A 26787-nucleotide genomic window follows, 5' to 3' on the forward strand; every position below is an offset into this window, starting at 1 on the left:
TCCACTACAAATAATTTTATTTCTATATGCCAATTTGACAACTTTCACTTCTTTTCCTATAATGAAGTTGTGATACATTTAATGTGCTTACCTCTTTTAGTTTGCTGTCAGAACTTATTTTCTTTCTGATCACAAACACATCCATCTTGAACACTCAATATAAAAACTGTTAAACTATTTTAATATCACATCGCTCAGAAAAAACATACGATGTGGTTATGCAACAAACGTGGCAGGTCAGGAATAATGCACTGGATATCATTAAAACATAAACAAGACAGTCCAACAGGCCAAGGGATGAAGAGGGGAAAGATGTGTGTCCTCCAGTGGAATTCCTGGCTGCAGTGTGTGTTTGTACCATACAGTTCCCAGAATTCCCTAGCACTGAGCCAGCCAGGGCAGTCTCAAAGCAGTCTCAAAGTAGATTATTGCTGCAGGTTGGCTTAATAAAGTTACTGCAAATGTATGGGTTTTGGAATTTGTCATGTAAGACCCACAAGGTAAAATTTGTTGTAGTGGTTTGAGTGTTGGACTATGACTCTGAAGTCTGGAGACCAGGGTTTGATTTCCAGCTCAGCCATGAAACCCAGTGTGTGACCTTGGGGAGTAAGTCACACTCTCTCAGCCTCAGCCTCTCAGCACAGCTCTTCTGAGCAAATCTTGCCAAGAAAACCCCAGGATAGGTTCATTTTAGGGTTGCCATAAGTTGGAAAAGGCTTGAAGGCACACAACAACAACAACAACCCAGATCACAATGCACTGTAATGGAACTATATTCTGTTTTAACTTTAGCAGTGGCAACACTGTGAGCTACTACACTGTAGAAATAATGCAGTTTGACACCACTTTTAACTTCCAGGGCTACTAAAAAAAACAAACCCAAACCCCTGGGATTTGTAGTTTTGTGAGGCACCAGTACTCTTTTAGAAAGGAAAAAAATGCTTGTAAAAATACAAATCCCAGGATTCCACAGAATTGAGCTACAACACTTAAAGTGGTGTCAAAGGTTATTATATCAACAGTGTAGATTCCCCCATGCTATAGAATTCTGGGCTTTGCAGTTTGGTGAGGGGCATTTAGAAAGCTCAGCCAGAGATAGAGAGATGGGGGAGGTCACTGAACTACAACACCCATAATCCCACAGCACGTTGCCATGACTCCTATGGAAACGAAAGGGAAAGAGCTTGCTTTGTCTTTCCCCCTTTCCCTCTCGGAGCTCTTCCGTGGTTTTAATGGAGAGGAGGAGGGGGGGAGGAAGGAGCTTGAATGTCCCCAGGCCTGAAGGGGGGGGACCAAACCCCCCAAACCCCCCCTCTAGCTACGTCCTTGTTTCTTTTCATGAAAATAAATTGAAATAAAATAAATGAAATTCAGAATGCCATCTTTACCTTAGCTAAACTGAAATCTTCCTATGCTGGATTGGATGAACTGTTTTAATTGTCCTGAAAAAGGTGCTCAGGATAGGGAAACTGTGGGAACAGTATCCCATTTTAATCCATCATACAAGGACATCATATTACAGAAGGGAGAAACACATCTTTATGAAGAAAGATGATCCAAATACAGAGTACCTGTAAAGCTAAAATGTAGATGTTGTGTCCAACTTCTCGGGGGGAAACCTCTGAGTTCTCACACTCTTCCTCTTGAAGATACGCTTTTTTAATCACATCAACCTGTAAGATATTTTGCACAGAAGACCCAGCAATTAAACCACTAAGATGGTGTAGACAGGGCTGTAGTACTCATTTAGTAAAAGCAAGTAAAGGCTATTCAGTACAGAATTTCACATCTTATCAGTCTGTTTGCAATGAGACCATTTCTTTAAGTTTCCTTTAAGTTTAAGTTAGGAAATCACTGAAAACTGCAAAACCCAGAGATGAATAAAATTTCCAGTGATCACAAAGTGAAACAAATACCATGGTAAGGTCTTTTTGGCCTGTTACATACGGGCACTTTAGTACGTGCGGAGCTTCCGCACCCCATAACCCTAGTGCGCGCTCTGCGCGCACAAAATGACAACAGCCATTCCACACGGCCGCCGCCATGAGGACGTCACGGCCGCGCTGCCTCTATACGGGGCAGTGTGGACGTGACGTCCTCGCTCCGCGCCAAGGCGCATGGTGCGCCCTTAGCACGGAGCAGGAAGGAGCTCTGTTTCAGAGCTCCTTCCTGGTTTGGTCCGATGGGCACAGCCTTCACACGGAGAAAGGGGCCAAGTGGCCCCTTTCCCCTCCTCCCCGCCACCACGGGGTGTCCTTGGGGCTTGAAGCCGCTTCCCCGCAGCCTGAAAAGCGGCAGATCGGGGCCTCAGCAGCTGCCGTTCTGGCCGCTGAGGCCCCAATACACCGGGGAAAGGGGCGGGTACAGCCCGCCCCAAACGGGCAGTCTGTAACCTGCTTGCTGCCCTGTTCAATATTCCCAGAGCTCACAACTCCTATTCTTCATACTAATTACGCATTTCTTTCTAATTCTTGCAAAACATTTCCAGGTACTTTGGAAACCACAGAACAGCAAGACAAATGGCTTTCAAATGCTTAACTAACATGTCCCAATTCCTGACCTACCTGAAACATATAATAAGGTCCCTGTAGCTCAAACATTTCTTGGCCCCTCTGCTGTATTTGCCAAGAAGCAAGAGAGCTGACATATTTGTTTGATGACTTTCCAGTGAAGACACCCATGCAGACCTAAGATCAGCTGCTTGGAAGCAACCGGATTCTGCGTACATGAAACACAGCGGGCTGTAACTTTACACAGCTCTAGCAAGAGGAAAATTTGTCACATTAAGAAACAGTACACCAAACTACTTGGGCAATTAATGTCCTATATTCCAGTGGATCTTAACTTCCTCGGAAACAGCAGGTCCCTTTCTCTGCTCTGTCTCCACAGTGTCCTCCACTTTTTTGTTTCAATCATGATGTGAAGCCCAACACAAAATTAGCAAATACACCAACCAAATCATACCCACCTTCCCAGACTTCCTTACCAATTCCTGGGGCCGAAGGCTGATAAGAATCCGCTCAGCATTCTCACTGTCATGTCTACTCTCCATCAAGGCCAACAAAAGCTTGGAGGCATTGTCCTAACAAAAACACACCACATTGGAGTAAATAACAAACTGAAACCTTCCTTATGTCATTCACTCTGCTAGAATCAGCACAACCTCCTCATAGCTACAACAGGCAATGCACAGCACAAAGACACTTCATAAGATTCAAAAGTGGTAGGGAAGATGGCAAGGAGGAGGAAAGGTAGCAGAACCCAATAATAATGTCAACTGGAACCAACTCATTATTACTCCCCATGATTAGATTCCTGGCTGAACAAGAAATAGAAACTGGACAAAATTCTGTATATGAAGACCTTACTTTAATGACAGAGTGAACATTTAATGAAATCCCAAATTAAATTTTCAGTGTCTCAGTTAAAAGGATCGCCAATAGTAGGGCTGCAAAAGACCCCTGCCAGAGATCCTAAGAAAACTACTGCCAATCAGTTAGATACTGGAGTTCACTGTTTCTATAGTCATGGAGTCCAAGTTGGAAGTAACTTTAGATGGAGTCACTCAGTAGAAATGTATTCACTTCAACTCCTGCTTTTTTTAAAAAAAAATAAGTATAATATTAAATGCTTAGAGGTTTTTTTGTGCACATTTACTTGCATAAAAATTTAGAGAAAAATTAATCATATATATTTTATGTTTTCTCAAGTCTAAATACCCTGATGATTCATGTGGTGGAGAGGAAATCCCTTTTGCTAGTATTTTTTTACACTAAATTTGTAATTACTAATTAATATGCATTTGCCATTTATGGAGTCAGAGCTGGAGACAAAGTAAGACAGTATTAAAACGTAGTTGGAGTCAAGAGTCAAATGTTCTGTGAACCAACTCCACAACCCTGGTACACAGTACTGGGAAAGATGTAACAATGGTCTAGATATGGATAAGGCAACTTCATATATTCCCCTAAGTCACTCAGTTGCCATCTCTGTTCTAAGACATGAATGTGTTAGTGTCTTGGTGTATGGGTCCAGTACAGTATAAGATCTACCTGTTAAAGAATATGCGAAGTTTATAAGAAACTCTTGGCAGATCAGATTTGTTAACTTGCCTTACAAACATCTTGCCATCTCATATAGCCGACAAATTGGTACACACATGTGAATTAATCAGTTTCTTGAGTGACTCTAGTACCTGTGGTTTGATCACTCTCATTCTGTTTCTGATACAGAGTGGGATAAAAGTGTTATATGAATTGAGGAAATGCAGACCAAAAGAAGCTTGATGTATGCAAGATACTACCTTGATACACAAAAGTAGATTTTGTGACTATCTAGTCCTATGATAAATGGTTTATAAATGATTTATTTAAAGATTATATAAGCTCCCATCAGTATGCAAACACACACATACAGAAAAGTCCATTTTTATATATCCCATACCTCCCTGTCACACCACCATTTTTCTAGCTTCTTCATCTACCTTTAGCTGAAGAACCAGGTCCATTCTGTACTTGCAGAGGGGGCTGATGTCATTCAGGATTAGGGCTGTGATGATATCAATGCCATTTGACTCATGGGTCACAATGCAACTCTGTAAATTAATATATGGAATTATTCAAATGGTTTGCAGCTGAGAACATCTAACTTCAAATCCTTGCTCCTCTTCAGACACTCATACGTTGCTAGACACAGCTCTTTACTCTTAACAGATGAATCAAATCATTCCAATCCATTGTAAAATACAGTGCACCTGTGTCATACACGGGCACATTATACACTGCTTACAGAATACGCTGAAAGCAGTGCCGCTTCTTCCAACGCCACACGGCAGAAGAAACAATGGCATATGTGCCCATGGCGCACGCGCGCGCCAACCATCACCATGAGCACGAGACCCACTACTTGTAATGGGGCTCAAGCATACGTGTTTTTTGTTTTACACGGGGGTGGTGGTGGTTCGGAACGGATCCCCCACGTAAAACAAGGACGCACTGTAATGTGCATTTTTTGACCCACAAGGAAAATAGAATTACCTGGTTCTCATGACATGGTCCCTGGCAATATTCTGTTAGAGTCTCTAGTGTCTGGGTGATTAGGGCCACATTGTATTCATTGATGTAGAGTCCCAATAAGCCTAGCCGTCCTGTAGTGCTACCACACATGATGTCAAGAAATTGTAGAGTTTCACACACCAAATTATAGTTGGTTTTATTATTCTGACAGCGGAGATAGTTCTGAAAAACACAGAGCAGAACATAAGAACATCTCAATGGTGGACTAATTTTTAACAGCATCAATTCCCTTGAGTATGAATCAGAACACTAGTAGTTTTGCATAAGGCACCCAGTTCATGAAGGATAGTCACCTGGAGATCCCGGTTATGATTTTCACATAGTAGCTGCAGGAAGCGCAGAATTGGCTCCATGATCAAGACTGACACACCCATCTCACTGCTCTGGTCTCTTGAATCATGGCCAGCCCGGAACCCTACACCCACTGGGTAACGGGATGGAGCACTGGGCAGCATGAATGTTGCTACTCGCCCTGCAAGAAAATTAACTTGATCCAGCACAAGAACAACCATAAAACATCAAAGCCAAAGAGAACAGCCTGGCTTTCAGAGAAAGGGTCACCATCACCCACCCTGCCTTACTGTACTATTCTTCTTCCTTCCTGAAAGCATAATCCAGAATTAAGGTGGAGAACATCTGGTTCTCCAAACTCCCACCAGCTCAACTTGGTATGGCTAATGGTAAGACACTGTACTCCAAAACAACAGACTGTCCAAAGGTTTATCACTTCAATCCAGAAGGTCAAAAAATGTTGCCTCGATATTCCAGAAGACTGCCTGATTTAAAACTGTGTTTAAAACAAGGAGGCTGAGCTTCAGGCTGATAATAACCACATCAAGAATTCCCTCTCCCTAATAGTTAGGTTATACCCTAACATGGTTTGTCAACTTGAACCATGTAGGCTGTCCTTCATATAAGTTGTGACATAGCTTCTACCAGAGTTTTTGTTTATGAAATGATTTGGTCCTCTGCTCTCTGATTAAGTAAGGCTAGAAAATTGTGGGAGAAGACCATGTGTTATAGGACTCATGCATTTTTCAAGAATTTACTCCTCTCCATTTTGGGATCTAGAAGCTGGGAGATATTAGGCTGAGCCATTGTCACTGACTGAATAGAGCATTTAGTACATCTTGAACCATGTTCTCTTGAGCTCAAAGTAATATCCAGCTTTCTACTTACCTTTAGTGCCATGCTCAGGAGAATCTTTGTCCTCACGAGGCTTGTTGCCAATATCACTCATGTTCACAGTCACTGTGGATTTGACCTCCTGCTGAGCTTTCTTCATCCGGTCATGAAGTACTTTAAAGAATTTTTCTGATTTCTTGTCACTGGTCATCAAGTTATAGAATGATTTCTTCACAGAGGAGGAAGAAAGCAAACACAGACAATGACTGACAGATCCCTGTGATGACTCTTTTAAAAAAAAAAAAACCAAGACCACCAACACTGATATGCAGCCCAGGTTTCACATTACAGTTAGAAGGTAGTGGTTGTTATTTGAATCAACAACAAGCCAGACTCACCAAACTAACATTTTCAATTTTCGTTGTGACATTAGATGTGGTGGCCCAGGTTAGCCAATAGAAGTCATCAGTTGTTTTCTCTACACCATAAGGCTTGTGATATAATATCACTCTCAATTGCACCCAAAGGTAGCTGAGTTAAAGTCTTAGAAAGTTTGAAGTTCAGTGTAGTGCATACTTAGTTTTTGAAAAAGCTTAAATCAAACAAATGTATAGATGTGTGTTCCAGAGTAGTTATGTCTCAGTCATGTTTCCAAAATGAAAGAGTGTTAAATGGAAAAGTAAAATTTATCACAGCATATAGTTTTAAAAATGCCCAGGAGGGGGAGCAAAAGTTTTTTAAGAACACTGATTATGACACAAGCTCTCAAGGGTGTGATTAAAAAAATAAAAGTAGAAATCTGACAACTTTACTTATGCCCTCAACCAGCCTCTTATGCAGTAAGCTCAGGTAAAACAGTATTTCATTGAAAATACATTTTTGCTTTACTGTTTTGGGTCACACACAATAACTGCCATGTAATAAACTATATGGTGGTAAAGTTGGGAACACTTTCTCTGCCTTGAATGAGTTACTATACCCCACACTCACAATATGGCATGGAAAGTTAAACTGAAGAAGCATTATGAGGGGTTGTCTCAGGGTAAGCAGAAGCTGTCATAATGGTAATACAGTACCTGTATCTCTGTGTTGCCCCCGTCAAGCAGTCGGATGGCCAAGCGGATACTTTCTTGAAAAATCTTCTCATTTTTGGTATTCATTATAAGGTCTGAGACCAGCTTTGTGGCCCCTTCCCTGTCTAGACGGCACTGAATAGCAGCAATGATAGACCAGTCCTGGTCTTGGCCTGGATGAAAAAGAACATTATAGAGAAGGGTGGAAGGAGTCTGCTAAATAGCTTTAAATTTAAAATATAGATTAACTAGTAGAGGGAAGAAATCTGATACAGTGGTTAATGTAACAGTCTTAGACATGGAAAATTTAATTCCTTTCCCCAGGCAATGTCTGTGACTTTGGCCAAATCAACAATGCAACTGAAGTGTATTGGGGCAAATTGCCATTTAAGTACAGTAATTGATGATGAATAGTTTATGCACATAAATACAGTACTATTTATAATTTTCACCACCTCTAAGCTTCAGTCTTCTACTTGAAGTAGAAGTAGAAGTAGAAGTCATAATGGCAACTTGACAGAGTAGAAAGTACTGAAAGCCTTGACATGAGTGACCTCGACAAGAAAGAACTCACTGCAACTCAGTGGCAGAATACATGCTATGCACAAGAATGTGTCTTATCCAGTTTTCTAAAGCATTTCCACACAGGACTAGTCAAAGAGAGTGGCTGCCAGCCCATCTAGACAATATTGCACTAGAAAATAGCACACAACCAGCTAGTGATTGCAGCTCACTAGCACATGTTTCATCAAGAACACTTAAAAAACAATGCTCCTATATTTTTGTCATACATGCTTGAACACTGAAAGACAGCAGATGAATTTAAGAACTCTAGAGAAAGATAGGTTGGAAAGGACATAAAGCCACTATTTTGTGCTTACTGTACAGATATACTTCAATTAACAAATCCTCTAGCAAAGAAGTTTTTACAAAGTTTTTTTCTGCCACTCAGCCCCTTCTCTTTCTCCCCTCTCACTAGCTAGAAATTTTAAACTAGCATGTGGTGAAGGAGGACTGGAGAAACACAGACTTTCAGTTGCTGGGTTTCAATAGTGTGTTTGCAATAAGCAACACAATAAAGTTTGAGCTGGGAAAGAATGGCTTTCTCCTAAGCCAATCCTGCTGTAGCTGCATGTGCCTGCCTACAACAGCCAAGGTAAATAGTAGCTGGCTCTGGAATCCCTTACTGACATTATGAAAAGCAAAACAGAGAGAAAGGGGGAAATTGAATTAGCTTGCCTCATTAGGTATCCCCAACATGTTTAGAAAGCAAAAATCTGTTAGTATGGCCACCAAAATTGAAAATGCAAGAAAAGTGGAAGCTTGTTAAATAAAAAAAAAACAACTTATCACTAGATGCATTTTAGAAGAAGCCTTCAAATGGTCTCTAGAAGATTCAAAATGTTTTTGTTTACAGAAGGCTTACCTGACCTGGTTGTTTCATTTCACCTGTACATACTGTTAGTTTTGAATAAAAATGTTGCTGACTCATGAACTGTTGTCTCTTTTGGTGGTGCAGAAGCTATCCTTATTCTTTCCATGTAATTTCTACCTCTGGTACCAATTTTTCTATAGCAGAAGCAATGTGCAGGAATGCACATATAGTTGGCCTTCCACATTTGCGGCTTTGACTTTTGCGGCTTTAATTATTTGCAGTTTTGATCAATATGTTCTTCCAGGAAACTCTAGGTCCTTCAGTGCAACTCTGCCATAAGTTGACCATTGAGGTGTGCTGGAGAACCTAGAAGTTCCTAGAGAAAACACTTCTCTGGGCATTTTCAGGTTCTCCAGCATGATTCTATGATCAACTTCTGGCAGATGTTGACCACAGAGTTGCACAGTGCACTGGAGGACATGGAGATTCCTAGAGAGGTGTTCTCTTAGGTAAAAAGATTTTTTTTAAATTTGCAATTTTCCCACATTCATGGGGGTCCTTCACCCTAACCCCAGCGAATGTGGAGGGATGACTGTATTTCATTAACTGCAATATGACTGTATAGTGATTTTCTAGCCAGTGACAAGTAAAGCAGGCACAAGAGGTTAATCCAATCCGCCATGGAAAGAAAGATCAAATATGTAAATAGGTCTTGCCCTTCTGGTGACAGGAAACCACTTCCACGTGTCATTCTATCTTTTGCTAAGGTGCAGGGTTGAATAATTAATTCTGATTCTTTTTGAAAGCCAGTGTTGCCAACAAGCCTTGAAGACATTCCCCGGAATGTTTTACCAAAATCCCCAGAATTCCCCAATATTTACTGGAATATTTAGTCAAAATCCACAGAACGAAATTAATTAAATTCCCTGGATTCCAGGGAATTCCCAGGAAATTGGCAAGGCTGCTCCCACCAAGTGCTTATTTCACAAAGGTAAAGAAGATAACAAGTACTGCAAGCCACTTACCCGTTCCAGAAGGATCAACAATCTCCCCTTTGGAGCCAGACCTTTTGGTCTGCAAGTAATTTGCCAAAAGCATTTTCCTCAACATATTGCCCTGCATGAAAAAGAAATGGGATGAATTGTTTTTGCCTACTATTTTTTGAAGACCTTTCTTCTTAGAGATAAAATACTTGAAGAATAGGTTTGTCAACCATGTGGAATTACTGTCTTCAGAGGCTGTATGCACATGTTTTGGGCTTTACTAGAAAATATCTGGTTGAATGGCTGTAGGAAGCAGATGCTGGCCTAATAGGAGCTCTGGTGTGATGCAGAAGAGCCTTTTGGGGTCTCAGTATTAGCTTTCTTTATAAGGTCTTTGCAAGTGAACTGAATTCTTGGGAAGTTTTGTCTAAGACATGAATCACCAAGTTAACATAGGGAGGCTTTCAGAAAGGGAAGAGGAGGACCAAGCCTGTTTCTTTGCCCTGAAATCCCAATGGGAGAATATGAAATGGGAAAGGTTTGTCTTTTGTTGTTGTTGTTCACATATCCATAGAGGAGCAAAAGACTCTTTAGCTACTCACCCTGTCTCCATATTTATTCCTTTTCACCAGCATTTGCTGCAGTGTCCTCAGCACTTTAATGCAAAGCTTCTCCTCAGTTTCCATCAGGTCTTTGGTGTGCTGCACCAACCTAGTCACGCACAAAACAGAATTTATACCCTGATTTTGCACTACATGTGTACATGCACACCAGCAACATAGGCCAGGTGTGGAGACCCAGGCTCCCAGAACTGTTTTTAAGGGGCAGGGACTCACCTGGTCAACTGGTTGCTATTAACTTTGCTTGAAAATTACTTGCAGCGAGAGATCTATTATCTATTATCTGTTATCACTAAAACATCCTTAAATATGAAAACTCTTACAAGCACAATGTATACTTAGAAGTGCCTCAACATGTTCAGTGTAGCTTACTCCTAAGTGTGCATAAAACAGACTTCAGGTTGCCTGTATTATTCCTAGGAGGACTCAATTGTTGTTGTCTTAATATTTCTTAGTGCTTGATCATTTAATACTCTTCTAATTGACAATTCCTGAGGAGGTTCAACTACCTAAATGTCTTGGTAATAATAATAATAATAATAATAATAATAATAATAATAATAATAATACTTTATTCTTATATACCGCTATTCCTTTTTCAAGATTATAGCGGTGTACACGTTAAAAAACAGTATAAAAACAGCAAAAACAGTGTTAAAACATCAAATAACAATCTAAAAACAGATAATAAAACATCAACTCATAGGGGGGAAAGCTTGACGGAAAAGGAAAGTTTTTAGCATCCTCTTAAATCCATCAAGGGATGAGGCTGTGCGGAGCTCGTCGGGCAGGGTATTCCATAATCTGGGGGCTGAGATTGAAAATGCCCTCTGTGTTGCACTATAATGTGCACTTATGTTTCTCACCCGACCTGAGAGTGCGGGGCGGATTGTATGGGCAGAGGCGGTCCTCCAAGTAATCCAATTCTGCCAGATCATTTCAGATGTGGAGGGCTTGAGTCCCCATTCCTAATTCCAAGGTTCATGTGGATCCTATTACTAAGTAGGCAACCTATAGGATTCCTCAATCTTGTCAAGGCCTTAATGTAGAACTTGTACTTTTTTTTTTAGCTTTACCATTCCATTTTCCACCCTCCACTTTTTCTCTGATTATTCCATGTCCCCCTCCCCACTCCTGGCTCTATACCATAAAGCACATGCTCAGTATAAAAACAAAATGGCCACTGCATGTTATTTATTATGGTGGCTGCAAGTGAGTCAGAGAGAATACGTGAAGGGTGGAGGTTCCCAAACACCTAGTGAAGCAGTAGGGCTGGCCCACAGCAACTGTACTGAGTAATAGTGATCAAAGGGTTGGGTTTGTTGTTGTGTGCCTTCAAGTTGTTTCCAACTTATGGCAACCCCAAGATGAACCTATCATGGGGTTTTCTCAGCAAGATTTGTTCAGAGGAGGTTTCCCATTGCCTTCCCCTGAGTCTTAGACCATGTGACTTGCCTAAGGTGACCCAGAGAATTTCATAGCCAAACGGGGAATTGAATCCTGGGCTCCCAAGTTGCAGTCCAACACTCAAACCACTATGCCACACTGGCTCTAAAGGGTTGGGCCCACTTCCTAAAGACTATAGTGATACCATCTTCTAACACCCACTTACTTGGAAAGAAAACCACCACTTTCACAACGTTGATAGGCCTCTGTCCCTTCCATAAAAAGCAATTCTGGACGATGCAGAACATCTACAAGCACTGAAAGTTCAGCTTCCACAAGGGGTTGCAAGCGCTCCTCTAGTGCATTTATAATGTCCTGTAAACAGTACAATATTCTCAGAACAGAGATGTGTGTATTCTGTGACTGCAAGATCATGCCATTCAAGGGTGAATTTATAGCTAAAAACAGTTCAGCATCCAGAGGCTCTTAACTTTCTTCTTCTTTTGTTGTTGTTGCTGAAAAAACAGGTTTTGAACACTCCCTAAGCTAGCAAAAATAATGTGAAAATGTGGACAAAGAAAAGTGGTCATGCTTTCTCTGCTTTGAATATCTTTGACATGACTCTCCTTCAGACTTGTAGAAGCCAGAATAGTAAAGCACAATTAGTAAAACTATGCTAGCTATGCACAATTTACACATGCTTTTGAAATCATTTTTCACTACAGCATTTGGATCACCATGGAGTGGAATTTAGGCTTACATTTCAGGGTGCAGAGCAGCCACATCCCTGTTTCTAGGACAAGTGTATTTTGGGTGTGTTGCACACCATGTCTATTAGCCCCTCTCCCCACTTGCGCACCTGCAGCTTCTCAATGATGTTCTTGTAGTCCCACTGGTTAGCTGTAGCTGAGACGCGGGGGAAAGTGCGTGAAGCTGTCTTGTAATTTGACGCATTCCTTTGTGCACTGCTGATAGAGCTGCTATTCAGCAGGGAGCTGACATGAGCATCCAGGTCCATTGGTAGTAAAATGGAGCGGCTCTTGGCTGAAAAAAGAGATGATTTACAGTAAGGAGGGGTTTGATTCTATTAATTGCCCATCTGATAACCACTTGTGACATTGCTTTCAACTTTCATACTGTAATTTCCTCAAGAAATTAAGGATCAGTCTACACAGTATGTACATTTCAAGGTCAGGATTTTTGTTTTAAAAAATTAAACCTAATTATGTACAAGCCTAAATACCCTACATCTTGGAAGCTAACCAGGGTCAGCCCTGTTTAGTACTTGGATGGGAGACTACAAACAAATACCAGGTGCTGCACAGTATATTTGATGAGGAACTGGCAAAAACATCTGAGTATTCCTTGCCTAAGAAAACCCTAGGAAACTCATGCGGTCACCATAGGTCGACAGGCGACCTGAAGACACATAGGAGTTTATTAGACAAGAGAAATTGGAAGTATAATCCTATGGCAATGTGAACGCAATCATGGGGTTTAGCCTTATTGTGTGATAGACTGCCAAATGCAATTTCGGGCAATGGGAAGTCAGTCCGAACTCAATCATGGAGTTTCACGTTATTGCATAATAGACTACCACATGCAATTTCGGGGAATGGCAAGCTATTTTCGGGCAATGGGAAATCAGTTTGAATGCAATTTGAATTCACATAAATTCACTGAACTAGCAAATTCACGTGAATGAGTTCTGGCCCCACTTTCTTTTCATTCAAAATTAAGAGAAATTCCTCACATGTGATAAGCTCCACATACACACACACACACACACACAAGTGTGTATGTAGTAGGAGGCAGGAATTAAATGCTCCCTACCTTGCCAGAGTCAGAACAAAATCATCCTAATCTACAAGGCAATTTAGCTTCAGGGAAAAGGTTCCTGTTGGCACCAGTGGGTGTTTATTTTTTAATACCAACTTTAGCAAAGTGTGTGTGTGTGTGTGTGTGTGTGTGTGTGCACGCGCACACACACACACACACACACACACACACACACCTTCAAGTTTCTATGGAGTTATGTTGACTTCATAAAATTCATAGGGTTTTCTTAGAGAAGGAATACTCAGAGGTGATTTTGTCAGTTCCTTCCACAGAAATATAGCCTAGAGCATCTGGTAGTCATTGGCAGTCTCCCATCAAAGTACTAACCAGGGCTGACCCTTCTTAGTTTCCAATATCAGACAGGATCTGGTGCCTTTAGGGTATTTAGGCCCTGCTGTAGCAGAAGGTAAATTAGCAACTTCCTTTGGGCTTTTGCCTAGTGGAAGGAAGGGTTTAAGTGCACTGAGGTCCCCTCTGTGCCTAGGAGTTTTTAAATTTCCCCAGAAGCCACACAATCAATCTAGTATTTTGTTTGACCCTAACAGCTCTCACATTAAAGACCACAGCTGGCCACCTATAACATGAACCACACAGTACAACTGTAATTGTCCATGAACCAATCTCAACTAAAAAAAAAGTGCAGAAGATGTCTGCCCCACTCTGCTAATACAGATAATTATTGAACGATAGATTGTATGTGTGGCAACTATACTCATTTTCTTCATGGTGAACTCAGGGGAAGAAATCCCAGGCAGACCACCAACCAAGTTTTGTAATGCATGGTGGTCCTGCTGCTCCTTACCAACCATAGCCAGTGTGCGGATGCAAGCTTCCACTGAGCTCTTGTGCTGCTGCTGCAACCAAGGACACTCCAGGAGCCTCATGGTAGACTGGAGGAGCTGCACCACAATAGTCTGATGGGTCTGCAAGAGAGAGAAGAGTTTGGGGGCATCTTTAGATCCACTGCTCTATCAGATTCACCTTGGAGAAATGAGAAGAGCATATACGCGATTCATCATTGGAAACCCTGCACAATGGTGTCACTAGAGTTGGCATCACCCCTCTCCCATTGACCTCCTCCCCTACCATACCATACAAAATCCTTAGTAATGTTTTTTGTACTAATGTTACTTATAAATCGTAATACCTGTATATGACTGAATGTAATGACAATAGTCATCACATAAACAACTAGCATAATTAAAATAATACCTTTAAATTACAATATCATACACACAATCTAAATGTATTGACATGTACAGTTTGATGTGGCTAAAGTGAAAATGCTTTGTTTTTGAGTTTGGTTTGGTTTGTAAAGTAAATTCAAAAATAACTTTGAAATGTACAAATTTAAATCTGAAGCCTCTCCTTTCTCTTCTCACTGAACCTCACCCCACTCACACAATCACTTCTGCTGAGTTCCAGTGTTTTAAAGGGGCACAGGCAAAAGCCACAGCCCATTTCTGCCAAAAAGCATATGTTTGAAGAGCAAGTGGTGTCACCCTCCCTAAGGGGTCACCTGATGTGGACTGCACCCCCTTTACCCCCTAATGATGCCCCTCTCCTTGCAGTAGCTTTTAAATGTTAATGGAAGCTGGAATGTTATTAGAGAGAAGGGGACTGGATGGGATCAGGTGGAATGGGAAGTACTGTATTTAAACCTTTCTTTGTACATTTCCCCCATCCAAGCTGCTCCCTCACCAAACTAACTATTTCCTCCCAAGGAAAGTTAACATCTGTTGCAAAGATAGTTGGATGTGGAAGTGAGACTTGGGCTACAACTACACTGTATAAATAATGTAGTTTGACACCACTTTAAGTGCTTCCTGGGATTCCTGGGATCTGCCAAAGAGTTCTGATGCCTCACAAAGCTACAAATCCCAGAACTCTATAGAGCAGAGCCATGGCAGCTAAAGTTGTGTCAAACTGCATTATTTCTACAGTGCAGATGCACCCTTGGATTGGCAAAGAGCACAAAAGGAAGATTTTTTCTTGCTTCCAGCCTCCCACACCATGGTCTTGATCTGATTTTGTCCCATCACCATCAGTATCAACCCTTAAAAATAACACATAGGAGACCAAATCACAGACCTCTCCCTGCTTTGTTTAGTTAGTCACAATATTACAGGAGCAGCTGTCAAACTAGCAGAGGAAAGTGGTTTGTTTTTAGATTATAAGTTCAATTATGGATCGGCTCAGTTGCTAACTGCCTCACACGAGACTGGAAAAAAAAAATCATTAGGCAAAATGAAATTTAATTTTGGCTCTAAGGAGTGGTCTACTTCTCCTGCAGAAGGTCAAACTGTACTTCTCAAAAACCTTCTTGGACTCTTCTGTCTACATCAGGCATACACCAATTTGATGTTGTTGTACCCACATGTGTTCATCAGTGTGTCTCTCCCTTAGTCAGTGGGGAGAAGCTTGCTATTCATAGCCTATGTGTACACAGAACTATATGACAGGTTTTGTTCATTAGACATACTTAGACCAGTGACATTTTTTTACTGTTCAGATTTATGTTCCAAAGAATGAATCATTGCAGGGATTTAAAGTTGCTTATTTGTACCTGTAGGGAGGTGCTGTTCTCAGAGAAAGGTGAGCTGAAGAAGGCATTGATTGTGTCCAGCACTACAGTAAGCACATACTTCTCCAAGGCAGGATCTGACAAGCGCTTCTCACGTTTCTTGCACACCTGTGGGGTTGAAGGCAAAATAATGACAATTACTTAGATTTTTTGACAGTTTTGAAACATTTTCCAAACATTATTTTAGAAAATTGTAAAACAATAATATTAAGGTTGGCAAGTCTTATTATCTCAGGATTACATGTGGATAGTTGTGCCTTTGAGTGGGTAACCTGCTTTAGACATCCTAAAGAGTTCAAAGTTGAGCTAAACTTTGAATTTGGGATTTCCCAGATCACAGTTTTTGTAATAAACTGTACCACCTCTTTGGAAAAAGTGGATTAGCTCATACCAGCAGAAAAACAGTATGAAGATGGTATTTACACAGTGTGATGAGTTCAGGTGTCATCAGAGAGGCAGCAGGTGAATCTCTTTATCACTAAGCCCAAAGACAAAAGATTCTATCAAATTGCCTCTACTGATGACAAAGCTTCCATATTTTGTAATAGCATGCACTGGCTGAGATTCCCTAATGCTTTAGAGTTCTGCCAAGCAGGAACAAAGGTATATTACCTGCAATTCTAATATTGTAAATATAATTTGTGGAAGCAATTCCTTGCCATGCAGAATACAAAGACATTCAAATATCACCTGTTCAGAGAATGGCATTTTGAGATCCAGCATGCTAGTGCTGTGCCCATCCAGTTCAGCTTTCTGTCTTCCAAAACTGGCTGGCCAAATGCCAAAGGGAAGTTCACAGAGAGGACACAGCAGTGATATCTATTCCCTGTTGACAGTTTATGCCATTTCTTAGTCAGTTGCTTACTGTGTTAGAACTCTGAGGTTGTGCTGGCTATCATTGTTAATCACTTTGCAACAAAAAGCACAGAAAATGCTCAGCGTTGTTTTCTTCCGATGAAACTTGTAATCAAAGTGCACTGAACTTAATAAGTTATAATTTAGTGCACCATAGAGGCTTTTTCTTCTCATGCCTGCAGTTCCTTTTCACCTTTGTATAATGACTGCTTGATACTAATAGACTTAACTTTTATTTGAGCCCAATGATTCCCATTTCTTCTTTTTAAATTTTTTAAAAAACCCTTTTTGCTAATGGCCAATAAAGCACCTTCAGCAATTAATTCCACAGATAAATAAAGTATTGTGTCAGAAAGTCATATTTCTAACTATTTTGTCAAGTAACTGTTCACATAGGTGCTCTTAGCAAAACATCAGTCTTACATTATGAGCCAAGAGACATTTCCTGGAGTTCAATCACAGGAACGCCTTCCTATAGAATTTGGGGCCTTGTTACTTGAGAGATATTCTCCTCCCTTACCAACCCAATCTGTCTTTTAGGTCATGTGAAAGGGACTTCCTCATAGCGCCACAAAATCCTAAGGTCCACTTTGCAGTCATTTGGAGCAGGTTCAGTGTGGTGGCACATAGTATATAGATTGTCCTTCCTTAGAAATGTGGTATGTTCCAACTATTTTTAGCTTTAAAAGCATGTTGATCTCAGAAATCTAAGGAACACCACTTAGGTCCTAGCACTTACTCTGGCCATGTCAAGAGTGAAGTTCTCAAACAATGTCCAGATGTGGTTGCTAGTGTAGATCTCCTTCATTTCCACCTCTGTGTCTACATAGCAATGGTTGACAAAGTTCACATAAGCAATCTTCACCTGAAAGATAAGAATAAGAGATGGATGCATTAAAAGCCTTTGAAGAGAAAAAGCAAAGCCCCTTCCAAATTAATCACTCTCAATTTTGTACTGACACCACTATTTTCACTGGAGCACCCACTTTTCCAATGCTGTCTGGAACACCACCCCCATCTGCACTTCAAAAAGCAGAGAAAGAGGATATGGTCAAGTATCAACTACTTTATCAACATTTTCTTTGTCCTACTCTCTTTCTCCAAGAAAGGATGGAGGTGTGAGTCAAATCCATTTCATTCTCACAACCACCCTATGAAAAATATTAGGCTAAGACATAATGCCATGATTGCTAAATGGCAATATGTCACTAAATAACAGCTGCTGAGGAGCAACAGTAAGAGAAGGCTGTTGGGGCAACTGGCTGTTGGGGAGAATGAGTATGAAGTAGGTAGGCCTTTGGTCTGATCCATCAGGGCTTGGCTTGTCTTGTAAGTCTTATATCTTCACAGTGACTGTCCATAAGTTCCAAATGGCTAAGCAACAGTTTATCCAGTCTGATAATGTATAAGGACTAAAGACTCTTTAGACTTCGAGATGTTTTGGACTCTAAGCCCCATAATCCTATATTATCTGCCATACTGACTAGGGATTGGGAGAGCTAGAGTGCACTCCCAAAAACCACACAATTTTTCCTCATGTAAAATTGACACTCAGGCTGATTTCTGCACATAAGGACAACAACTCTATGACGACCATAAAATAACAGACTTTGTCTTTTTCCCCAAATTGCCTGTATCGTGCTGTTACCTCAGTGATGCAGTCTTCATGAGTGACCACTCGCACCACATCCTCCAATGGAAGCAGAGATGTGCACTTGATCTCTGTGTAGACATTTTTGCCTTCAGCACAGGCTGCCAGCAGATCTACCAGAGAGATGTGGTACATGAGGGGGCTGTTCTCCTCTATTCCATCCCGGGCTGCTGTCATCATCTCCAACATGGTGGCTAGAGAGGTCTTATCATTATAGAATACCACAACATCATCCCCAGCATTGGTCAGCTGTAGAATAGGGACAACAAAAGTAAACAAGGTGGCTCTCCAAAAAGGCTGCCAGCCATCTGCAAAATGAACAAATAACTGCTTTCTGGTCCCTTTCCAAGGCCATTCCCATCTGCCATAAGCAGGCTATAGAAGAGCTAAAACTAAAACAAATAATACATACAAATAAAATCTTTCAGCATATGAGACACTTCCTTGGCTTGCATTTATATTACTCTTCCTCCTTTTATTTTAATAGATGTGGTTGACAATGTGATTAGAAGTCCCTGCCTCTGCCAGTGCTAAGAAAGCCTTTGCAGAAGTTAATTATTTGTTGATTTCTAGCCTAGTTCCAGATGCAGCATGGAGAGATCGTTCTAGCAGGTATAGATATAGATAAAGATTGGTCTAAACTAGAACTTGACAGCAAGGACCTGTGCCCACTCCTCACTCTCACATATAAATAAATATGTGAAACAGATTTTTTTAAAAATTAAAATATAATCATACTTTCAGGTCAGCAAAACATTTTTTCCATGTATAACAGTATCACTATTTGCATGTGTAAAATTACAGCCTTACTTATCAGATACAGTATAATATTTCACATCAAGTTAAGAGAACAATCCACATTCTTAATGCCTAGTTAGTATTCATTTGCTATGGCCAGTTTCCTACCATTTATTGTTTCCTGTTATTTCTTTTTCTGAAATGATGAGACTCTTAAACTTGAAACCACAAACTGAACTGAGCCGTCTACATTTTGCTACTTTAGAGTCTTTTCCCCTTAAAGATTGTGGCATCAAGTGTATCATTAATACAGCTTGCTAAATCTGATTATACACGAGGGCCTGTTACAGACAGCCAAAATAAAGCTGCTTCGAGTCACAGTGGAGGTATGGTGTTTCAATGATGCATGTGTCCTAAGAGTCCAGAAGTTGCACCAAAGCCACGCTCTAGCCCTAAGGACTGGAGCGTGGCTTTGGTGTGGCTTCTGGACTCTTAGGACGCATGCATCATTGAAATACCATACCTCCACTGTGACTCGAAGCAGCTTTATTTTGGCTGTCTGTAACAGGCCTAAGGGACTTTCCACTGAACAAAGGCTGTCTGCCATCTTCCCCTTCTTCTTTGCTGTTTGAGAGATGTTAATTTCCTCCTCTGGTAGAACGCTGGAAATTACATATGACACTGATCTCTGAAAGAAGGCCACCAGAGTATGTTGGCTAACCTCTTCAAAGTCCACATGGATAAACGGCATCATTTAGTAAAAGTTTCTATGATTTCCTCTGGGGCTGATTGTGAAGGACAGCTTGGCATTTACATCCCAGTCCTGGACAAAGTTAATCCATCTTCCTCAGTCATGCATAGATTTCATTCATATGTTAAACCTTCTACCTGATGTTCCACATGGAATAAGGAACTCAATGGTCTGTTAAAGTCAGGTTGAGATATCTGAGTTGTCTTCAGATATGAAGATACATCCAATCTGGCCAGTTTTTCTCTACATGAGACTTAACATAATTTACCAAACAATAATTTCCTTTTTGATGCCATTTAATCAATTCAGCTTTCAGTTCCAATTGTTTAGCAAACCCACACATTTCATGTTTTTGGTAACTGTATGGTCTAACTTTTCTTTTTGCCCCAATAAAATATTCCTGTTCCTGCTCTTCCAATTCATTCCAAAGGGAACCAACCACTTGAGAGTTTGTACCAGTATCTGCCATTTGCAGCTTTAAACTATCCCCATGCCTGCAAATGATAACTGAAAATGACTGAGGTGACTGTAGGTCCTAAAACTAGGAAGCCCAGTGCTCCATCTTTGATACTACTACAGACAGTGGATCTGTGGAGGGCAGAGAATTGGATCCCAAATATATTTTAAAATCAACCTGTTGGTTTCTTTGTTTTTTCGAGCTGTAAATAAACTGATACTAAATTATAGGCAATAGCCGAAGTCTAAATTTTAATATAAACTGTTTTGTGAAACCTATTAAGGCCAAACCTTAACAAATCCTATATGTTTTGAATTTTTCTAGCCAACAGTTCCAATTAGATGCCTATACTGTTCTTTACAAAGAAATATCCCCTACAATTTGACTGATTCCATTACAATATTATCCACGGGATTTACTGAAATTTCCTAAAGGTCAAATCCGAATATGTACTTCCACTTTCCGTAACTCATAAAAACACTGATGGGTTTAAATAAACCCCTACAGCTTTTCCAAATTCTCTAAAAAGCATCAGGACATATTTGAGTTTTGCCATTCCCAACACTAAGGCGGGATACAGACAGGCAGGGGAAGACGTCTTGGAGGTGTATTCTGCTGAATACAGAGCCTCCAGACCGCCCGCCCCGGGGGCGTGGCTAAGGTGTATGGGGCTTCCACATGGGGGGCAGTGAAGACGCCTCACCTGGAGCCGTTTCTGACCCGCAGTTTCCATACCGCCACCTCGCAGGACGCTGCAAAGAGAGAGGCAGCTTCCTCATAGGCAGCCAAAAACAGGCCTTTTTTTTTTTTCTTTTGCCGGCTGGCGGATGCGCAGCTGCGCAGCTGCAGAGCTCAGCACCGGCGGCAGAAAGCATATGTGCATATTTAAAGCACCCAAGCCCCTTTAAACATTTTCCCCCGCCCTGGCCAAGAACAAAGATGGTCTCCTGCCAGCTGGTGATCAGCTGGTGTTGGCATCCTTCAAGCCATCTGGAACAGCTGTAGAATTGGTTTTCTCAGACTGGGTCACCTGTCTCGTTTAATGTGAATACAAAAAGAGATTCCTTCTAATAACAGCTGGCTTCCTTTACTGATATTTGCTATTTTTTCTGATTAAGGTTAGGGCAGGCCAAAAATAAATATCTATAAAATGATTCTTCATAATATTTACAATCTCCTCGGGGGTGAGTCACAATTTATTCTCCATCAGCTCTTAAATTATTCCTCTGTCAGGGAGAAAATTCTAAATATAAGTTGCATATGCCCTGCTGATCAGAGAAAGTGGGAAGAAATAACCAATACAAAGGTCAGTAGAGCCTCTACAATATAGCGCCTACACCTTGAGGTTACAGAAGAACTATGGCTGGACTGCTCAACCTTATCCTTGGTTTCTCAGAGCCTGCTGTAAGTCTACAATTGAGGCTGCCTGCTATTCTCTACTAGCCTTCAGCTAACTTCAGCTTCATCACTGCTGTGTGAGAGCTTCCCCTCAGTGTCCTCATCATTCTGGATCTTGAGCTATTCCTCCTCTGCACTCTCTTTCGCACTTGACAGTCTCCACGACATAAAAATAGAACCTCACCTCAGTCATGATCATGTCCTGGCACTTCTTGATGTACTTGCCCTCAGCCTTGATGATGGTATGCAGAAAATCAAGGTACTGCACATGGCGCCCATGTGTTGCTAGACAGTGAATGAAATGCTGCAGCACTGTTTCACTGATTTCTGAGCACAATTGATAGTTATTCAGGAAAATGTGCTGCATTGTCTCTGCTTCCAGCAACTGTGAAAAGATGAATAAGTAAGACTATCATTATCATGCCTTCTAATCCATTTCCTAATGACTTGTATTGGATACTACCCTATCTGCCCTAACCACCCAATGGGGCAATGGAACTATTATCTAATTGTTAAGCTCTACAGGAGTGATTACCCTTGAGCAAAAATAGATGATCTGTTAGAGACCATCTCTTTTATGATGCTTGGGCACAACTGTATTTACATTCCCCAACTTTTTATTTGCCCTATCTCTCTTACCCCAGGGGTGAGGAACAAGTTGAGGTGCTTATGGAGAAGGGCTTGGTTTTCCTGATTGCCAGCACAGAACTTCTGCAGGAATTGATGAGTTAATCTCAGAATCTCCAACATCTTGGTGTCACCCTGTATGCATTTGTGAGAACAAAATATATTATTTTCATATAAAAGATCCTTACCTAGTCTCTCCTTTTAAAAAGGGAGATCCTTGAAACCATCAGTGACCACACAGCTGAGGCAATCTCACCCATTCCACTAGCAGATACAACCACAAAGTAAACGAAAAATTGGAGCACCACCTTTTCATTACTATTCTACTTCTGTATACTAGATCTTATGTGATGTCATATGACTTTGAAGAACATGGTTCATCTGGCAAATAAATAGCCTTCCAGTGGGTAAGTGCATTATTTATCCCGTTATTGCTCCCGTTGCGTAAACGTCACCAATCTGTGATGGGAGCCTCCTGGTGGGATCCCAGATGGCGCAACGCTTCCATTTTTATGGAAGCATTTTCATAAGTGTTTAAAAAAGGGCCTTTTTTAAATAACGATTTAATCCATTATTTTAAAAGGGCTCTTTTTAAAACACTTACAATAATGCTTCTATGACAAAAACAGAAGCGTTACACTATCTGCGATCCCACCAGGAGGCTCCCGTCGCAGATTGGTGACGTTTACGCAATGGGAGCAGAGCAGAAGGTAAGGAGTGTGATAAACTCCCATGTCATTTCCTACTGCTTCTGCAAAGAGACCCACGGACAACATTCATTACTGAAATAACTCTATGCATTATTGGTTACTTTTAAAATTAACTGTTTTTCTTTTTTAAATGAATCTAGAAACAAAAAAGTGTTCAAAAATGTCCTCCTCCCCACACACACAAACACACATAATGTTTTAAGAGAAATTGGGAACCATCGCACACAAAAAGGCATTACTTGCCATTATCTTAGAACCAGTACAGACCACGGAAAAGAGGTGGTCAACAGCCGCCCTTTTCCGCGGAGGATTGGGACCAGGGCAGCCCGATCTGGCAGCCCAGAGACCCCAATCCAGCACTTTTCCTGGTCATGGAGAAGTGGCAAAATGGAAAAGGGGTGTCCTTGGGGCTTCATGCCCCTGGACACCCCGGGAGCCAGAGCTATGGGAGAAAGGGACCGCTCAGCCCCTTTCCCCCTGGCGTTGTTCTTGTACCCGTTTGGTGGTTGCGGGAATGAGGCGCATGCCCAGAAGGAGCTCCGTTTCAGAACTCTTTCTTGTGCCGGAGCTAGGCCACCATAAGCGGCCTGGAGTGGCGCAAAGATGTCACATACGCACCGCACTGTTTTGACGCAGCACATGTGTGACATCATAAGGGCGGCGCCCGTGTACACAGGGCACTGCCATTATTGCACCACCGGCACATATTAGATTTAAGGAGCATGTACATGGTGTGCACTCCCTAACCTTAATACCGGCGCTGATACGCCGCTTGTTGGAGGTCTGTACTGCACCTCAGTTTTTAAAGATAATTAAGTTGGTAATGTCATTACCTCAAAAATAATATGTTACAGGTAACATAATTACTTGAAATGCACTGTTTCTAATCTCTGGTTAAATTAGGTGACCCCAGAGTTCTATGACTTTATTATTCTATTAGAACTGAAAAGTCTCAGCACATTCTTCTATCCCAATTAGAACTACAGTCATACCCTCCATATCCATGGATTCTTTCCCCATAGATTCCATTATTCACAACTTGAACATATTCTAGAAATATATACATTCCAAAAAGCACATCTTGATTTTGCTATTTTATATAAGGGATACCATTTCACTACACCATTGTATCCATGGGGGGTCCAAGAACTAACCACCAGCAGATACCAAGTGCCTACTATGCTAAATTTTCATTCCTCTTTCTTCCCACCTTTTCATAAGGGATCTGCAGCAAATCCAGCATCACTTTGTGGGCATCCATATTCTTCAGCAAACGTTGCTGCTTCTTTCGCATCTGCTCACCAACTCCACACATTTTATTCAGCCGTTCCAAAATCTGAAGAGAAACAAAGGAAAAACCAAATCAAACAAAATAGAAATTACTGAGAGGGAGTAAACAGTAAGGAGTCTTATTCCAGTTTTTAAAGAAGCAGAAGGAGGCACTTTCAGATGTCCTTGCCCTTGCAAAATAGAGGGATGCAAGTTAGTCCAAATTGCCTTGTGGCTGAGGTGTTCCAGTTCAGGCTATGCTACCTGTTTATTCATTCTTCCATTCTTTCTTTCATTCTCCTTTCTCCAAAGAGCTCAAGGCAATGTACACAGTTTGATTTTAAGGAGCCCTGTTTATCTAGACTAGGCTGTAATTGGTTCAGTACCCCAGTTCTCTTATTTGTGGTGTGCTTAAGAGATTCCCCATACTTTTCTGACAGCTTGCCTAAGGAGAGTGTCAGATGAAACTGCTTACTCCTTTAACCAGCTGGTAATTCTCACTGCTTTTTTCTCCTGGAGTTCCAGGCTCCTCATCTGTGGTACGCTAGAAGGAGGGAAGAAAGAGAAAGATTATTCAAGTGACTGAACATAACTGAACAAGAAAGAAAATCCATTCAAGTTCCCCCAAACCCTACTGTTATAGCATTCATATGCCAGGCCAGCTTATAATGATACATTAACTATTCTTCCATGGAATACCATGCGGTGCTGAAATAAAATCAAACCCAATGGTTCCCAACCTTTGGTCCCTAGATTTTGTCAACTAGAAACCAAAGCCAATATGACCAATGTGAGTCATAGTCCCATTCTGAGAAGTAGAATTCAGTAAATCTGGGGAGCCATAGCCTAGAAATCACTCTTATACCCTGATCAACTGGTATCTTGGATTTATATTGGTACAACAAAACAAATTCTGCCTCTTCAGTCTGATGAGACTTTTACAGATTTGTAGAAGTTTCCAGAAATGGATGTAATGTCAGTACACAACCTAGGGAACGCAATTCCTACAGGTGGTTCTCTGGAACAACTAGTTGAATTACTGCACTGCACCTTTCACTTCCAACCTCAGAACCAACTTGCACATTACTTTTTAAAAATAATTTCACAGTGCAATAAGAGTATACTTAAAAAATTGTAAAGTATGAGCAAGATGTGTTTGGTTGTATTACATTTAGAAATAAGTGCATGATGAAGATATATGCATCTAAGAATGAAATATGTAGTAAAAGAGAATGAACTCTAAAAGCTCTGCTGAGAAATACCAACATTTGTATATATCAGAAGAACAATTTAATTTGCTTCAAAAATGATGCAGTGTTACTGTAATTTAGTGATTACAGCCCATTTCCAACAAGTTTCATAATTATAGCTATTACTGCTGGAATACTGTATCCTTCTGCCGATATATGAAAGATACATACTGTATGCTTTTCAAACCTTTCAAGGCTGCATTATTACTGCATCCCTTTCATCCACATCAGGTTTTATTTTCTCATTCTCCTTATCTCATCCTCTTTTTGTTGTAGAAGCTCAGAGGTGGGTCTGGTTTCCTACTGAGTTTTATACTCAGAGATAAACCCAATTTTTGGTCATAATGTACAGATGGTCATTAATTCAAGAAAATCACCCTATCTTTGAACCAGCATTCCAGAGGTGTTTTGCACTGCCTGATGTGTAACCGCTCTGGTTTTACTGCTTTCTTCTTCTTCTTCTTTTCTCCCTTTGTCTGTCCTGTAGCTGCTCAAGTTTTACCTCTTTCTTCTCCTTCTTCTCCCCCTCTTGTCCATCTTCTCCCTTGGAGCTGCCTTTTTTTTCTACCCAGAGTTCTGATTTTTCCACCATCATGCGCAGTTTGTCCAATTCTGATTTGATCACTTTATAGTTCTCAACATCCTGAGCAGAGATAAGTAGCTGGACCTGGATTAAGATATCACAAAGAACATCAGTGCACTCTGCTTATCTTGCTAGCTAGGTGGTCAAAGCAAAAAATTAAAAAATTATTATTTTTTAAATAAAAGATAAATGATCCAAGATAGAGGGCCAATTCTATTAAAGATGGCACACGACACATTTAGGTCAAAACATTATACATTTTCAATGTACTAGCATGATTTTACTTTATCCCCCGAGTTACACAGAAATATACTTCTGCATTCATTTGGGGGAGTTACAATTTGGATGCCCTGCACTCTCCTCCTTTTTTTAGTGAAACTACTACACCTGAAAACATCCAGGAGCAAAATTCAACTTTGGGTGGAGGGGTTGCTTTCA

The 26787-nt window shown here is 40.9% G+C and overlaps 1 protein-coding gene across 5 annotated transcripts in view; it reads right to left on the reverse strand.

Moving 5' to 3' along the window:
- ITPR3 (inositol 1,4,5-trisphosphate receptor type 3) overlaps positions 1–26787 on the reverse strand; it is a 161484-nt gene that overhangs the window by 30043 nt on the left and 104654 nt on the right. For all 5 annotated transcript variants that reach the window (XM_042462366.1, XM_042462364.1, XM_042462363.1 and 2 more), the window contains 20 exons: positions 26269–26433; positions 24992–25060; positions 24458–24583; positions 22550–22672; positions 22095–22295; positions 18564–18815; positions 17655–17780; positions 16043–16168; positions 14279–14399; positions 12497–12681; positions 11864–12012; positions 10234–10342; positions 9674–9764; positions 7277–7446; positions 6255–6429; positions 5369–5547; positions 5037–5237; positions 4484–4594; positions 2987–3082; positions 1572–1673 (listed from right to left, as the gene is read on the reverse strand). In XM_042462366.1, coding sequence (XP_042318300.1) covers positions 1572–1673; positions 2987–3082; positions 4484–4594; positions 5037–5237; positions 5369–5547; positions 6255–6429; positions 7277–7446; positions 9674–9764; positions 10234–10342; positions 11864–12012; positions 12497–12681; positions 14279–14399; positions 16043–16168; positions 17655–17780; positions 18564–18815; positions 22095–22295; positions 22550–22672; positions 24458–24583; positions 24992–25060; positions 26269–26433 — 2877 coding nt within the window. The remainder of the gene's footprint in view (positions 1–1571; positions 1674–2986; positions 3083–4483; positions 4595–5036; positions 5238–5368; positions 5548–6254; positions 6430–7276; positions 7447–9673; positions 9765–10233; positions 10343–11863; positions 12013–12496; positions 12682–14278; positions 14400–16042; positions 16169–17654; positions 17781–18563; positions 18816–22094; positions 22296–22549; positions 22673–24457; positions 24584–24991; positions 25061–26268; positions 26434–26787) is intronic.

The sequence above is a fragment of the Sceloporus undulatus genome, chromosome 4 (assembly GCF_019175285.1).
Source record: "Sceloporus undulatus isolate JIND9_A2432 ecotype Alabama chromosome 4, SceUnd_v1.1, whole genome shotgun sequence".
In the NCBI taxonomy this organism is placed as follows: Eukaryota; Metazoa; Chordata; class Lepidosauria; order Squamata; family Phrynosomatidae; genus Sceloporus; species Sceloporus undulatus.